At 41.7% G+C, this 17,060-nt stretch overlaps 1 protein-coding gene across 2 annotated transcripts in view; it reads left to right on the forward strand.

The window, feature by feature from the left end:
* The window catches only part of mtus2a (microtubule associated tumor suppressor candidate 2a), a 48,946-nt gene that overhangs the window by 25,369 nt on the left and 6,517 nt on the right, over window positions 1–17,060 (forward strand). For both annotated transcript variants that reach the window (XM_069677782.1, XM_069677791.1), the window contains exons 5-8: window positions 8,191–8,355; window positions 12,716–12,814; window positions 16,568–16,755; window positions 16,833–16,958. In XM_069677782.1, coding sequence (XP_069533883.1) covers window positions 8,191–8,355; window positions 12,716–12,814; window positions 16,568–16,755; window positions 16,833–16,958 — 578 coding nt within the window. The remainder of the gene's footprint in view (window positions 1–8,190; window positions 8,356–12,715; window positions 12,815–16,567; window positions 16,756–16,832; window positions 16,959–17,060) is intronic.

The raw sequence follows: 17,060 nt of genomic DNA on the forward strand, positions 1-17,060 counted from the left end.
AAAGAGAGGAGCAGTGAGGGATTGGTGCGGGGAGGAGAGAGGATGCCATACCCCAGATGCCATGGCTCAGATCTGGTCTGTGACTCATGCTAGCTCACTGTGAACAGATGGTTTCTATGGTGCATGTGCGCACACAGATACACACACACGTATGTACACACTCAACCACACACTAGCGGAGCAGCAAATTAGATGGGCCAATTAGATATGGCTGCCATTCTGCGGCGGAGGAGAGAAAAACTAACATGGCAGAGGCTTACGGAGGCTGCAGAGCGGTGACAGTGAGGACGGGCTCAATGGGCCTCTTCATTAACTGATAAACTCCCCATGTATTTTACCCAGCTCCGTGTTAATCACTGTTTATGAGCTTAACTGATGGTGCAGGCTGACAGAGGCACTGTCGACTCACCCAGAGATAAACCGTGCTGATAACGTGGTGGTGTGTTGTCTTTGTGAATATCAATAAAAGTGTATAATTCTAAATATAATCAAGCACTATGTCTGAACTAATAATCTTAACTCTATCTTTGCAGTGTGATGCAGACTGACAGTCTTGGCAGTTTAATTTTTCCCCAAATAATTTGCATGACAGTATCCCTGTCAATCATCTCTCTCCTACTGAGCAGCCCTCATTCCTGTTAACAGTGCTAATGAATTACTTTTTGTTCCGCAGCATGCACGTGCCTTCACTCTATTCTACCTAACTCACTCTCAATCTGGTTATTTCCCCACATTTAGCGCTTTATGTCCTTTACAGTTTTCATTAATTTTCCACTGAGGCTAAAAGTATTGCTCTGCTGTCGGAAAAACATGTAACTTGTAATTTTTTTCCCATTTAGGACTTACGAGCATCAGTTTTCTAATGTTCCGACCACTCAAAGCTGCTTTGCACTACATGCCCCATTCACACACTGATGGCAATGACCTAAGTGCCATTTTCCAATCAGGATCTATTCAAACCCGATGGCTATGCCACTGGGAGCAAATTTCGGGGGTTCAGTTTCTTTCCCGAGGACACTTGTAACCTGTAGCAGTCAGGGATTGAACCCCCAACCTTTCTGATTGACAGACGACCGACTCTACCACTGAGCCACAGCCGCCCGTACATGGCAACAATAGGAGAATACATTAGAAGCCTTAGCTTGATTTGCCACAATGTAACTGGATAGTAAGTCACTAATACAAACCATTCATTATCTATACCTCTTATCCTGTTCAGGGTCGCAGGTGGGCTGGAGCCTATCTCAGCTGTCATTGGGCGAGAGGGGGTACGCCCTGGTCTGATCGCCAGTCAATCACAGGGCTGACACATAGAGACAGGCAACCTTTCACGCTCACATTCACACCTATGGGTAATTTTAGAGTCACCAATGAACCTAACAAACATGTCTGTGGACTGTGGGAGGAAGCCGGAGTACCCGGAGGGTACAAACACATGCACAGGGAGAACTTGCAAACTCCACACAGAAAGCTTTTTTTAAAATTGTATTTTGTAAATATCCATCGTCTCAGATTTCTGCTTGTAAAACACAAAAAATGGCTGCTAAATGTTTGGCAAAAAGCGTTATTGTGCTCTCTGCTGAATTTAGTGAAATGACCTTCACACAGTTTGTGAGGGTCATGTTGAAAATCTCTTTTACTAAAAAGCAGGTGCAGACGTAGTGAAAAAGAAAACAGTATTCATCAGTATAATATGGATGTCACAGGGAGAGCAGACAAAAGTTAAACACCCTGAAAAGAGTGCAGTGCCCTGTACTGATGTCAGGTTTAGTGAGCTGTTGCCTCGGGAAGTGAGTAGAATACAGATGTGACTCTAAACTAAGTTGTTGTGTAGCATACTGTATGTCAAACTGGCTCTCAGTGTGGCGTTCAAGGACACTTTAGCAGAAAAGATTCTCACCGTTAACATTGTTTGAACCCTGACCGTCTGGTTCAAAGACGGTCGGCATCATCCCCAAGTCCCTCTGCTTCCCTCTCTTTCACTCCCAGACCTTCAGCTAATTGTTCACTCCTCTTTCTTTCCTGATCTGGTTTAATCCTTTGGAAACTTTTGTTCTTGCCCTGAGCCTTTCCTTGTTCGGGATATTTAACTATTGTGCTCAGCAGATTCAGGGCAGCACCATCTCCAGCCACAGAATATCTTTATCTCCAGACATGCTTTCAAGATTATACAATGAGTCCTAAAATAACATCGTAGGAGTCTGTGATTTATTCAAATCTCATACTTAGAATGCCATTCGACCCATTTCAATGATTGCTGGTCTGCAACAGAGGCACGTTGCTCTTTCATCGCCATATGAGGAGGAATATATACCTCACACATCCTTCCTTTCATTTCCTGACACCTGGGCCCTGTCAGAGGACAGGAGGCCTGTGGATGCTGCTGTCAGCTCCACTGCTGTCATCTAATCTGTCTCACAGTCTGCATTGTCTCTGCATGGTCATTACTTTGCGCTTTATGTATGCAGCTTTAACCTTGACTTTCACACACTGCAGAGTCACACTTGTGTTCTTTGCATTTGCAGAGGTTTTTGTTACCAGGACGAGTGCACGGACACTGATTGAAGTTATTAAAGCCCCTCCAAGTATGTAAACACAATGCACTAGTTTAACCTTCAGAATCAAGTCTCAAACTGTTAGAGGAAGAAGCTTGTTTAAGCTGTCTGTCCCAGCATCGTCAAGCAGTTCAGAATTATGTTTAAATTTCAGCTTTAACTATTTTAAGAGCCAAAACATTATTTCACAGCAGTCTGCTTTAAGATACTATTACTGCATAGTAACAATGAAACAATATGCAGACAATAGGAAGTCTGTAAATACATTGAGCACAGCAGAAACACTTAATATAATAGGAAAGATGATTATAGAGCATAAAGTGCTCTGTACTACAAAGGCTGACGGATGGAACAAATGACAGGAAGCGACGATCAATAGGCAGGAAAAATCATAGACTCTGATTAATACAATACTGAAGCATAATTACACACACTGTCTTCTGTGCTGAACAGATCTGAATGAAGCCGACATCTGTCTGTGAGCACATGTTGTCTTAACAAATATCAGTGTATAAGCTTTAGGCTTTCTAGGTTGTAATCTAGATGCATCCAGACACACTCATAGTATTAACAAGAGTAGGTCAAAACCTAGTATGTGGCTGACCTCATCAGGTCAATGTGTTACAAAGACTGTCTTATGAGGCCGATGACGTGTTTGAAAGCAGGTGCGTGCTGTGGACGTAGGTGAGGACAGCAGACGAGCAGTGGAGGAGCAGCCCCGCCTACTCCCCGAACAAAATGTCCAGAGCCGTATAGATAGAGAGTCGCGTCAGTGGAGGTCCAATATGCTCCAGGATCCGCCATTGCGATGCCGCGACTCTCTCTCTCTCTCTACGGCTGTGAAAGTACTCACTCACTAACTCACTCACATAGAGACCCCGGCGGTCAGCCAAAAAACATATAGAACTCAGTTCACTCAATTCAGTTCCTTCCTTCACTTCCAGTCCTCCCAAGCAGGAAGTGACTCACAATTTCTCATCTGTTGACTGTGTATCAGCATTTACAGTCTCAGCGTAGGGATGCCTTTCTATACTCCTACTCCAAAACTCAGAAGGAATATTATTCTATTAAGCTATTACAGACCATCTGATAGCTACACTTACTTTGGAGACTATGATTTTATATGCAAAGTCTATATGTAGCTTATCAAATCTGAGGAACTATCATCAATTAAACTAACCAATGCATTTAGTAGCATTAGCTTCGCCTTGAACAGCTGCAAAACTAAAATGCTTCTTTCATTCTAATGCAACAATAATGATAATCAAATAATTTGATACATAAAATTATCAGTCCGACAGAAGCCAATACAGCTGTCATTTTTCCCAAAAATCAAGTTCGAGCAAATTCAACGTGATATGAATTATATCGAACACTAACTATAGTGTTCCCCAAATAACTTTCTGCCAAAACAACAACTACATATTGGGTTGATAGTGGTACAAACAGATGATCAGCTCTGTAGGGTCTTATAATAGAAGCTTCGCTCTGTTTTGGGAAGAGCTCAGTGTGTGAGAGTGGGGTGGTAGAGCGAGTGAGGGAGAACGTAATTGTGTGTGCATGGGTTACGTGTCCGGGAAGAGTGATCGGTAAATGTACAAACAACAGGTCTAATGTACAGTTAAGATGGCTGTTGGCGTGTAGCTACAGCTTCGGCTCTGGAGCAGAACAACAATGAGTATCGCCTGTGCTACGGTCGGGACGCTAAAGCAGGAAAGGTTAACAAGGGCTTGGCTCGTCAGTTTCCTCCACTGGCAGCGTATTGTCGCCATCCGTTGGAACACGAGGCACACTACTTTAAAGATGAGAACTTTCTGGGACTCTGGAAAGCAGATTAGTAATTTGTTCTTGGGCAAGAGTTATCTGCTGTTATTTTGAATTTGATTACATTATTACAGTTCGAACTATTAATATTTCACCAGGTTCGAACGATATATCAAATTCTGATGGAAAAGTGACGGAGGCCCTAGAGGCCAATCTGTGTATTGCACGTTTTTACTTTTGGTAGATTTTGGCAATATGACTTTAGTACTTCATGAATGCAGGACTTGTAATGAGGGCTTTCACTACCTCATGGAATTGCGTGTCTTTTCTTAAATAAAGAATCTAGGCCGACCTCTTCCACCGCCAAAATAAACATAGAAATGCTCATTAAACTTCAATTACATAAATCATTTTGGAACAAAATAACTTCCCCCTTCCCTCCACATGAAAGCCACAGCCTGTCAGCTATCTCTTAAATATCCTGATGCATCATATCATACCAGATGCTGCTATTTTTTCTGTGTGTGTGTTTTTAAAATTATACAGTACTATTCAAGGTATTTACTTATTTCCCCTGGGTGTTATGATTTTGAAGAATAAGAGCGATTTCTTTGGCATGTCAGCACTGCAAGCTGTGCACCTGGGCGTGTGCCGTGTGTGCTGTAATCAACCTGGACGGACTACACTGCGATCAATTCCTTCAGGACGGCAGGAGGGTTTCTTTAGCAGGATGTGGATGTGCTGACTGAGCTGACGAGCTCAGACCAAATTAAGCTCCTGTGAAATGAAACACCTACAAGGTGGAATTTATACGATCAAATTCAAAGTGTTGCCTATGCAAGTGATAATGCCATTTTCCATATACACTAAAGGAAGCTTGCATTAATGTACATGACCTTTATCTGTGTCCTCCTCAGCCAGTGTATACAATAGTCTGCGTTATCCTACTGGCATTAGTTCTGTTATGAGGAACAAGCTGCTCCAATAAAACGGCCTCCCACTGAGCTGGTAAAGCCTGCTGTCTTTTGTTCTCAGCTCTTTCTATCTGCTCCAGCTCCCTTTTTAATATCTTATAAATTTTCATCCGCCTTGATAATAACCTAAGCTCACCTCTGGCTCCAACCTTTCACTCCCCTTCGCTCTTTTTATATCCTTTTGTTTGCCTCGTCTTCATCTCACACAGCCGGCTCCTGCCTCCCGTCTTCCTCTCCTCTCCACCCTCTGCTATCCATCATAGCTGGCATTTTGCCAATCAGTGATGCATATCAGCTTGCTTTTACCGTTAATGAAATACATCCCTCTTTCTCTCTTTCTGCAAGCCACTGAATTAGCCTTTTTATCATTCACAGCATTCCTCACTTCTGTATCCCTGCCTACCAACCGTCATCATTTACTCTTCCTCTCTCGGCTCTGTGCTCAGGGAATTTGTCTGCGCATACTTGACCTATGACTAACGAGCAAACCTCTGTTCACATCAGCCACACGAGTGATCCGTGTCAACTCGAAAATCAATCAAAGCAATCGAGGTTAATGCGGAAGATTCTCTTTCATTTAAGACAAAGTTGTTGTTATTTTGACAGCAGTAATTAAGGGTAGCATTAATGCAAAGCCGGGTCCAAGATCGTATCTGGCCTGGACACACTGCCAGCGCCCTTGACTAGTTAATGAGGAGGAAATACTGTAAATGGCCTCGCTGATTTACTGCAGGAGGAGCGCTGTGGTGATGAATGAAGCTTTGGGAGCGTTAAATGCATCACTTGTGTAAGATAAGCAGCAGAGTGCACAAAGCAATGGAGATCATAGATACAAGCATCCGTCCATGAAACGAAAACGATTTTTTGTGAGCAAAATTGATTTCAATTGTCTTTTTTTATATTGAGGAATATAAAGTCTAAATCAACCACTGTTGGGTTTTCTCTTTAAAACACGGGTGCTTTTCCAAAGAATGACCCTAAATCTGTGGAGAAACATTATTTAACACAGGGCAAGTTACAAACAATTATAACACTACTGTGAAGTTTTCATATCATACTATCAACTAGGGCTGGGGTGATACGTCGACATAATCGATTACAGAAATACAGCGATTTATACAACGTGCTTCAATGCTTCGTGAGGACAAGATGGCTGCGCATGGATTCTCCCGGAGAAGAAACTTGAGCTAAAAAACCTCGCCAACGATCATCTAAAGTGTGGGAGAAGGCGCGTTGCACCTGTGTGTGTTGTGGGTGTTGTGACACCCAGGTGTGGCTCAAGGAATAGGGGATATAGGCGGCCGCCAAGGGCGCCTAAACCTTTTGAATGAAGCCCCGGGTACAATGTTAAATATAAGCCTAACTTTCTCTCTGCTCCGCTCACATTTACCGTCTCTCTCTCTCTCTTACGTGCTTGTTCACTCACTCACTTCATTAAAAATGATGTGAACTCACAAAAGGCTTCTCCATCCTTCTGTCTTTATTCATTCATAGTATCAGTGATAGTAAGTGAATACAGGAATGACAACACATTACCTGTATACCTTTACTCAACACTCTTTCAAATAGCTCACGTCTCTAAAGACCAATAAACTTTTCAGAGAAATGCACTTGAAAAACAATTCCTCTTTACAATTAAGTGACCCTTCGACACCAGAAGGAATAAAAGGAACTGAAGGGTTTAACTGAATAAATTGAATGAACTAGATGGTGGGCCTATGGTACAGGTTTATATGGTACGAAGTTAATTAGCTGGAAATATTGCATTTTACAACAGCAAAAGCTCCCGTGCTTCTTGCTGCGCTTCAATATAAAGACGTTCACCTTTCTGTTCTTTACATTTTTCTCTCTTTTTTATTTTTATTAACCCAACAGTCTAGAGACACAGAACTGACGAGGGTATGTGACAAAAATAATGCTGAGAATAACTGTGAAAGGGATCAACTATCAATTCGTAGTCTGCTCAGTTCTGCGGTGGTTCACAAATCCTCTTTGTAAGCAACCTCATATTTCAATGTCAATCTGACTTTCCACCCCCCTTATTTACACGCCACTTGTATAATGCAATAAATATTGAGGGGAGCAAATAAAGTAGAGTGTTTTTTCTGCACTTGTTTGTATAGTCACAGAGAGACCGAATACTTTGGTGACCAGCAAAATCCACACTGCTGGTAAAGCCGCTCCTCTGAATATACGAGGCACCCTGCAGCGCACTGTTCTAATGCTGAGCGCCTGAGGGACTTGGCTCTAACATAAGACAATGCAGACCAATAGAAACACTTCTAGGTTTAGGAAATTCGTGCCACACGGCCTAATCACCATCTCGTGGCTTCTTACAAGCAGCTTTACATTAAATTGTTTATCCCTCACTTGTCACATGAAGAAGGCGGGGAAGTGCAGGCAATCTGTGGTGTCATTATTGATCGGGGATGAGGAGATGAGCAGGATATACGCAGTGCGAGTGTGTGCTTGCAAGTGTGTAAACCATCCCCTAGTTATTTGATAGATTATAGCTGCACTACAGACCAGGATGAGCGATGATCAGTGCGCTTCAGTGTGAGTGTGCGTTGTATTCTTCTGTGTATGTGTGCCCATGTGGAATCGTTCAAGTGTCCCTGTGTAAACATTTGTCGGACTATGTGTGTGTGCGTATGTGCGAGTGTGTGCACGATAAGTCTGTCGCTCCAGGTTAACAAAAGGATGATTGAGAGCAACAGCGGCGCGTCTCTGAGGTTGGAAACCATTTCTCAGTCCAGTGAACCTGAATTAAGACATAACACAGCTCTATCAGGTTGTAGGAAAACCAATGTGTGATTAGAAAAAGAAGGAAGAGACGGTCACATATATCTCCTATACATTTTAAAAAATATGAACAAAATCTATTGTGTGTATTACAGGTCTGAGTGTGAGCGAGGAGCCTCCTCTTCACAGAGTGACCACCGGCCCTCCGTCCGCAGACCTCCAGAGAGGGCCACCATGTCGCAGCAACAGCCTCCAGCCGCCCTCCACCCCAGCCCTGCCCCGTCGCTATCTGCCGGCCCAGCCAAGAAGCTCCCCTGGAGGTCAGTTGAATTTTTTCATTTTAACAGGGCAAGGGTTTTTGGTTTGACTACTGATTTTGTGAGAATTTCCTGAAATTTGGCTTCACTTAGTTTAAACACTGCCAAAATTCAGTCAATTTTTTGTTTTGAGCAGGAGCAATAACGTGTTTATTAAGGGCACAGGCCTGTACTCACCCATGCATATCCGATCTGAGCTTCATGCACATTCCACTTATAGCATCCCCAGCTGAATGATGGTCCAACTTGAGGTTCAGAAAGCTTAAAAACAGCTCCTTAAACATGCTGAAAATATAGAGAACACACCAAAATATTAGCATCCTTTAATATCCTTACAAAATAGATCACCATAATCCTATATTTAACTGTATTCAACCACAACTTCAACAAACAAAAAACTGAGCATTATAAAACATGGATTTGAATTAACATTACTATTAATACAATCATGAAACATGAGTTTGTTTTAACAAATATGTAGCTTAGAAAGAGTGCTGCATAAAATAGAAAAAGCAAAAAAATCCAATGTATTGAGGTCTTATTTTTTCAGGTCAGTATTACCATCTGACATTGGTTGGAGGACACAAGGTCACATGACATGGAAGCTTTTGAAAAAAAACAAACATTTTTTTATTAGAAAATACTAATAGAATAAGTAATCATGTCCAACATAAAGAGGTCTGTCCTCTTTGTCCACGTTAGTTGTAATTAGGCTACTCTTATTGGTTTTGAGCCATTAGGGAACAAGAAGATTGGAGTGGGGAAAATCCCTTATTCTTAAATTAAAAATATATATATGAATAACACTTAAGTATTTAAAATTAGTGGGCAACGTGTACCCAATTTAGTTGTATTTTTTATACCCTAATTTTTATAAGGGCAAATTAAGAACATATTATGAAAACATCATTTGTATCCCCATTTAGCAGTCGTATTTCCTGATGGTCCCTAAGTCAGGTTCTGTCTGTTCAGTGCGAGGGCTCAGGATTGAGCTAACCGTTCTCCCTCTACCAACTCTGGGGGAAGCCGAGTGAAAAAGCGTCGCTAGCTCCCGAGTTTATGGCTGACAAATATCCAACTTTAAACTAACTTCACCGCGGTTATTATTACGATACTAAGCTAGTACAGCATCTTTGCTAGCTTACACTCAAACTCATCCTACAACTAAGCCAAACTACAAAAGTAGGTAATTACGTCTCTCAATATAAATCTACATAGGAAACGAAGTATTTACAAACCTTATGTCCTTATCAGCCAGGTGCCTAACAAACAAAAAACCCTGTTTTCCACAGTTTTGAATGACACACCTGGCGTTTCACCGTGCACCTCTTTTCTAATGATGGAATTAAATTTCAAAATAAAAGCTCTGGTGTTTATAAAATCACTGATGGAAAATATTCACAGCCTTGTGAAAGTTAGCCTACTTTCAAAATAAATGAGCAGAAAAAACATTATTAATAATTTACATAAATACAGTGTGTGTATACGGTGTTCAGCAGCGGAAGAATACCAACCTCTCTCAAATATAAGTTGCAATCAACAGGTTTTATTGTCAAAACATAGAAATCATGTTTTATATTCCTGACTTTAATGTTTAATATTCATATAGCAAAATGCATGATGGACAACTCATGAGGTGTTCTTTCTGATAAAGAAATGCAGTCATACACTTCACATCTTTTATTTTTCAGCTTTTATCTGCCCTCTTATAGGGCTAAGCTCCTGCTTTCATGGGCTGTTGAAAGCAATTTGGGGTAATGCTGGAGGCCATTAACGTAACACTTTGACACTTCAATTCACTTATCACAGATTATATACTTTTTGAGAGATATCCAAGGGTGACTGCCTTTCAGGTGTCAAGTGTTTCTGCCATTTAGCCTATTGCAGTGTTCTGTTCATGATGACTGCATTTGCTCATGTCCCAAAAAACATATCAAGACAAAAGAGTTAAAATTACTCTTAAAGCTATGTATGTAAGTATCATAAAACACAAACTCCAAACCTTTGACATGTTCTCCAAAGTCTACTGCTGCTAATAAATGTTTATGAACTTGTTAAGTCACAACTCTCTCTCTGTGTAATAGTGAGAACGCACACTAGCTGTGATGCTTTTCACACAGTTACATTTCACACATTGAAGAAGCCTTGTAGTACTTCACACACTTAATGCATGTCTTAAAACTTATATACTGGCTCATTGAATAAGTGAAGACATAGACCTTTGCATGTAGTGTGAACAGATTCTCTAAAATGAACAATGTGGACCTCAATGTTGTTGTTTCCAACAGGTTTTACCCCAGCCCAGCCTGTGTGCTCTAAATGCAGACAGTGTAGCGGCTGTGAGAAAATATCTCTCACCCTGTGTCTCTGCAGGCCTGAACTGATTTTAAATGTGCTGTAAATTATTGATGAGAGATCCTGAGGAGTCCCTGTCAACCTGCGAGTCCTGTGCAGACACTACTTTATCATTATATAGAACAGACTCACATTTTGTCAGACATACACACTAACATTTTATCAATCTAAGGACTCCTCTGCCCTGTCTCTGAAGCTTTAGGCAAAAACCTTCTATGCAGAGAGCAAGGGACGCACCTGAAACATTTGGTACCTTACAAACGATTTCCTTGTGCGCACTTTTTTGGTAACTTCATTAGTTGCAAATACAAGTTTGATTGTATGGAAACAGATGAGAAAATTACCTTACTTCTCAGTTTATTTACCTTAAAAACAACAAGAGAAGTATCCTTAAGCAGGATATCTTTAAGGGGTTGGCTGACTTAGATTGACAAGTGGCTACCGCAGCAACCTCAAAACCTAGTAGGTATAGAGAGGTATCAACACATAGCTAACCCTCTTGTCCAAATATGGCCACCCCTAGGTCCACATAGATGGAGCTAGCATAAAGATGGCGACAAACAAAAACGCCAAACTCAAGTCTTCAAAACGGCAGTGCACAAACCAATAGGTAGCATCACGAAGTCCCCTATTTATACAGTCAATGCCCTTGTCATATGCAGTGATTGTGTATGATTGTATTGTCCTTATTAGCATGTTAGCATTAGCAGAAAAGAGCTGCTGGCATGTCTGTAGCCTTAGTCCTGTTACTGTCCATCTTTTTTAGCTAGCTGTTTTAGCTAACATTAGCTTTTTAGCTCACATTAGTACCCTAGAATTAATTGTACAAATGGTTTATTGTGTAGATGGTTTATGTAGAATATTTGTTCTCTTTCTTCTGTAGCCTATTAGCTGTTAGCAATACAGTTGTAGAATTGCTGGAGGGCATTTTATTTTCTCAGTACTTTTCATAGATGTTTGTCTGTTTCCCTTTCTGTTCATAAAGGCTAAATGCTTGACAGCATGACATTAGCGAACAGAAAAGCACATTTATATTGATGTTCTTACCAAACTCCTTGCAAGAGTATTTGCTAAAACATGATAAGTGTTTGCTTAAATTAGACTCTACACTCAAACTTCAAATACAAGTTCAAAACACTCTTGCAGGGTTGAAGTAACACTACAGCAGCCTGGCACTTTATTTGTGTGAGTCTGGATTTCAGTCGGCAGTAATGAGTCACTCTGAGACTTTGCATGACCACAGAAACACATGCACAGTGAACAACACACACACAGAGACAAACACACTCACACAAAGTCTCCGCAGGCCTGAAGTGTCTCTCTCGGGTTTTTGGAGGATTTGTTCAGGATCAGAGGCTTCTCTCCCATTACAGGTCTAATTAGTTTCTTTTCAAGGCCTCTCCCCTTCTCTCTTCTCTGCTTCACAACAGATTCCCTGCTAACCTCCAGAAACCTACTTCCTTATTTAGTATTATCTGTTTTTATCTATACTTAACTCCTGGGTAATGCATCTCAATCATATTGTTTAAATCAGTGACTTTCTTTTACTCCTACACACCGCACTGACTGTGCGACAGAGTTCATGATGGTTGTCTTTCTTGGCTGCAAAGTGTATAATGTCGTAGGCTGCAGCAGTGATGGGCACATCTCCCCCAGAATACTCGGCTTCTCTTTGACCCAGAGTCCTGTGGGACATAGTTATACCACGCAGCAGGAGGGAGATAGCTGGAGATGAAAGCAGGAGGGGAACTGTAAGATTGAGAAAAGTTAGGAGAGGAGGAAAATCAGCAAAGAAATTGAAAAGGGGGGAAAAAAGGAGAGATTGCGGAGCCGACAGGGAAAGATGGTCCGTTTGATGAATGTGTGTGTATCTGTTATGAGTTTGACAAGTAAGACATCACTTGATGAGATGTTATATAAGCCTGAGGTCGCTTTTTGACATGTTACTTCTGTATTTACTTCCACATCCATTATATAAATGACAACGTGTTTCATTGTTGATTGACAGTTGGCAGGAAGGAGTTTCAGCGGAGTTCTGAGGTCACACGTTCTCTTCCGTCCTCCCCAAAGAGGCTGGCTGTGGTTCCTCCAAAGCCTCAGTCCCCAGGTGAGTGTTCCATTTCTCCGAGACCAAAACACATCACAAGACATGCGCTTAACATCAAGTTACTGACAGTTGTCTTTATCCTCCTTTACCCATTGACAAAATTCAAGAGAGAGAATATTTAAATTACGAGACATACGCTGGATCGGAGAAGTCACAACAATGGGGCTTTTTCATAACAGCCATTTTCACTTATCGAACAAGAAACGGCACAGGTGACTACTGACATAAAGCCACTGGAAACCCAAACTCAAAATATCCTTCAAACTATGTAATTTAGTGTTTTATTAACATAGCGTTAGCATCATCACTACTTACGCAATATCACATGAGCGGGAGTGATGTTGTACTGAATGATTATGTTCTGCGGCCTCGTGCCTATGACCGAATCACAGCGGTGCTGATATTCAGTTCAACATCACAACCTTGAGTGTGTTATTGCTTTTAAACAACAGTTATACAAGCGGCAAACAGTAGTAAAAAGTAACAAGCAACAACAGTTAGTATTTTTTGCTCCACCAACTCAACTACTTCCACAACTTCACTGAAACTGGACTTTTGTTGCCAAGCAAACCAATTCCCTGTACTCTGTTGCCTAGCAACAGGTAGCCAGTGGGCTAACTAGCTATCATGACTAACGTCCCGTAACTTAACCTATTACTTAGGTCAAGTTGGAAAAGATATTTTGCTTTGTTATTTTTAACATTTGTATGGCTAGCTGTTCGACTGAGTTGAAACCAAACTCGTTTGAATTGGCACGGATTGAATCTCAGGATACGTTGGGCCGCGAAGGATCCATCGGGAAAAGGAGGATGCATTTGTCGGCCGCATCTGAAGGAGCCTTTGAAATGGGACTGCCTCTGATGCTCCGCTGTGAAGCAATCAGCCTTCAAATACATCCTCCAAAGGATGCTGAATTGGGACACAACGTCACCACTGATGCAATCCAATCAGATAACTTGGTTGGAACTCTTTTATAATGATTATTAACGGCTGTGAGTGTTGAGTGTCGACCACATTTCTCCATTTTGCTCTGCCATGCCATAGATATATGTAGCTTACTTCTGTAATAATATAGCACTAGCTATCATTACAGAGACATCATTTAGCACTCCATTCATAGCTTAGAGATCAAATAGGGGCATTTCAGCTAACGTTGCATGTGTATGCTAAATGCTAACTATGATGAGGATAGCAAAGCATTTTGTAACTCACCATTCAGTGACCAACTGATATGGATGTATTTCGCATTACAGGGCTTCTGCTTCTTTCTCTGATTCATACTCAAACCACGACAAACATACACATAAAGCTGCACTACATTGACTGCCACATGGGCCATTGCTGTATGCGGAGCCAGGGAGATGTCAATCAAAAAGAGATCTTCCACTCCTACACAGTCTTGAGAAATGGTCCAAAAAGCAAAATGAGCTGTTTTTTAACCAGGTTTATCATTCTGAACGTTTACTTTCACTCAGATTTTTGTGGATGCTCATTAAGGCTCTTAACTTCGATATATTTTATGCATTTTTTTTTAATTTTAGGTCAAATTTCATCAGGCTTTAATTATGACTCTGTTCTATTCAAGTGTCATTATGTCAGTGAACAACATTACCCTTAATGTCAGTGATTTTCACAGCAGACAATGGACATTTGACTGCTTTTCCTACAGCGATAAGTCAAGATGTCTGCAGTGAAAAGGGGCCTATGACAGAACCCTGCTGGATTCCTGTGTACCACCTGTGTCTGACAATTTAAAAGTTTGTCTAATTCTCTCCTTATTCCCCGGCTCTGTGGCTCATAATCCTCTTTTTCCAGCCCACCGGATAGCTTTCTAAACCTCTCCAAAAAAAACATTCAGTATAATTATGAACTTGTCTTAATCCACCTACACTAAGAAGCAGCTTTCATCCTTTTAAGATTCCCTGGCGCTGGCTGGCTGTACACAGCTTCAAAATGAGATTCATGATGCTTCGCACTTTCCTCTATATTGGGATTTGCTCCATGCAGTCTGGACTTCTCTTCCTCTTGGCTCTGTAGTGCTAAAATAAATTCCTAACAGGATTGCAGAGGGCCACCCCGCCGTTCCTTCGACACACATTTCCTCAGGCTACACCTCTTCTCTCTGTGCTTACTTTTCTATTTCCACTAAAGTGCTGCTGTTACCGTTCAGCCTTCTCTTTCCTGCATCTCTTGCTGGACCTGGTCTCCTCCTACACAGTCGCAAAACAAGAACATTTATTTCCTCTCTCTGCACAGTTTCTGCACTGGTTTCTACTTGAAAATAAAAATGAAATTTACCCAGACTCACCATCTTTCACCACACCCTAGCATGAACACACCAGTCTCTCCCCCCCCTGCTTGGTCTGCTATCACCTTTTCTCATTGTTTCTCATTGCATCATTATTCCTCCTCCATCAAACCCCTTCTTCTATCATCAGCATGCTGCCTTCACACTCAGCCCCTTGCACTCATTTAGTATTCACTCAACTCACCCTAACCTTTCAGGTAGAACCTACAGATGTCTAAGTATGTGTGTGCGTTTGTGCCTGCGAAAGAGGAAGGCATAATTTACATCAGCCTTGTAGTCGTTTTCAAAGACAGGGAATCCTAATGTGCCTTGGAGGCAGAGACACTGATGAAGATGTAATACTGGAACGATTGCTCATATTTGCAGATTTGCAAATTTCTAAAGCAAAGCCTGGAATATTAGATGCCTTATTTTCTTGTTTGGATCTTACATTTTCCTTCATTTAAGGTTTTATTTGCACATATACACTAAGCGCCTTCAGGTACCTCCCCCTTCTTCTTCTATATTCTTTGTCTCTCTTCTCTCATTCCCCTCATTTTACCCCCCACCCCACCTCCCTCGATCTTTCACTCATTACCTGGGACCCTGCACCCCAAGCCCAGCCTCGCGTTGTCATGGAGACGACTCCTCATGCCTCAGTAGCCCTGAATGATGTGGTTAAGGCAGGTGATGTGGAGCTGCAGTGATTTCATTACTGTGTGTGTGTAGATATTCACACACGCAGGCTCGTGCGTCAGTCAGAGGCACATTTTGGAAGACATTTCTGTATGCTGGTAACGCTGTGTTCTGACGCTGTGTTTCTCCACAGGCTAGTGTTAAAGCTAAATGACAGGGCGACTCGCACAGAGGTTAATCGGATTGCATGTACGTCAACTGCAGCTTAATGGTTTCGCCCCCCTGAGGAAAAATGGCTTCACATGTTTGTGTTTGCCTGGCCTTTAATTTACCTCCATCATTAATGGGTCAAGACTTAACTTTAATTTGCCTCATGCTTCAACACAAACATAATCTCTCTACTACATACTGTAAAAGTGTCTATATTATTGCAGGCCGCAGCTCAATCATTTCTTGATACTGGTCACATTCATCATGATTAGATGGTCCATCATGAGGAACACCGGACAGGGAATTACCCCAAGGCTTCCTCTGTAGAAAAGATTCAATTAACCTACCACCATTTATCATGTGAACACAGTCATTAGCAATAGGTCAGGTCGAATCTCCTCTGATTTAATACTCATCAATTTCATTATCATAGATGGATGAGTCCTAGTTAGATTTAAGAATTAAAACATGAATCATTAATGCCGTAAAGAGGATATCATTAAACTGTGCGTAATATTGGGATATTTCTACATCACATGTAAATATTTTCCCTATAAAATCCAACATAGACCTTTTTATCTTAATTCAATTCTCTATGTTGGTTTTCTCTCTCCTTACAGTCCAGTCTGGGCAGCGGCCCGCAGCAGCAGTGCGAGGGTCAGCTCCCCCGGGGTCCCCTCGCCGCGTGGCCCCCCTGCGCCTTCAGCAGGAGCAGCAGGAGAGCCTGCAGAGAGAGAAAGAGGAGGCTCAACTGAAAGAGAGAGAGAGGCAGACGGAGGAAAGAGAAAAAGAAGAGCAGAGGGAGGAGGTGAGCTGTTGGGAGAATCTGCAGCACCATTTGGAGTTTGCGCTTTTCTATATTCTGTTTTATTCTTTGTCATTTAGGTTCAAAGGCTGCAGGGACGCTGCGAGCAGCAGGAGAGGCAGCTGAGAGCTCTGAGAGAAGAACTGAGGAAAACTTCTCTGGGTCTGGAGGCCTTCATTATCACCACTCAGCATTACTGCCTCAAGGTAGCCAGTTTTGACAATAGAGGGCAGACATAAAATAACTTTTTTATGCCTTACACCATAGTTGAAAAAACTACTCCTATTTCAAAGTCTTAATGTCTTCTA

This window comes from Semicossyphus pulcher, unplaced genomic scaffold, assembly GCF_022749685.1.
Source record: "Semicossyphus pulcher isolate SPU_LCO1_2020_fin unplaced genomic scaffold, fSemPul1.0.p SCAF_10, whole genome shotgun sequence".
NCBI classification, from domain to species: Eukaryota; Metazoa; Chordata; class Actinopteri; order Labriformes; family Labridae; genus Semicossyphus; species Semicossyphus pulcher.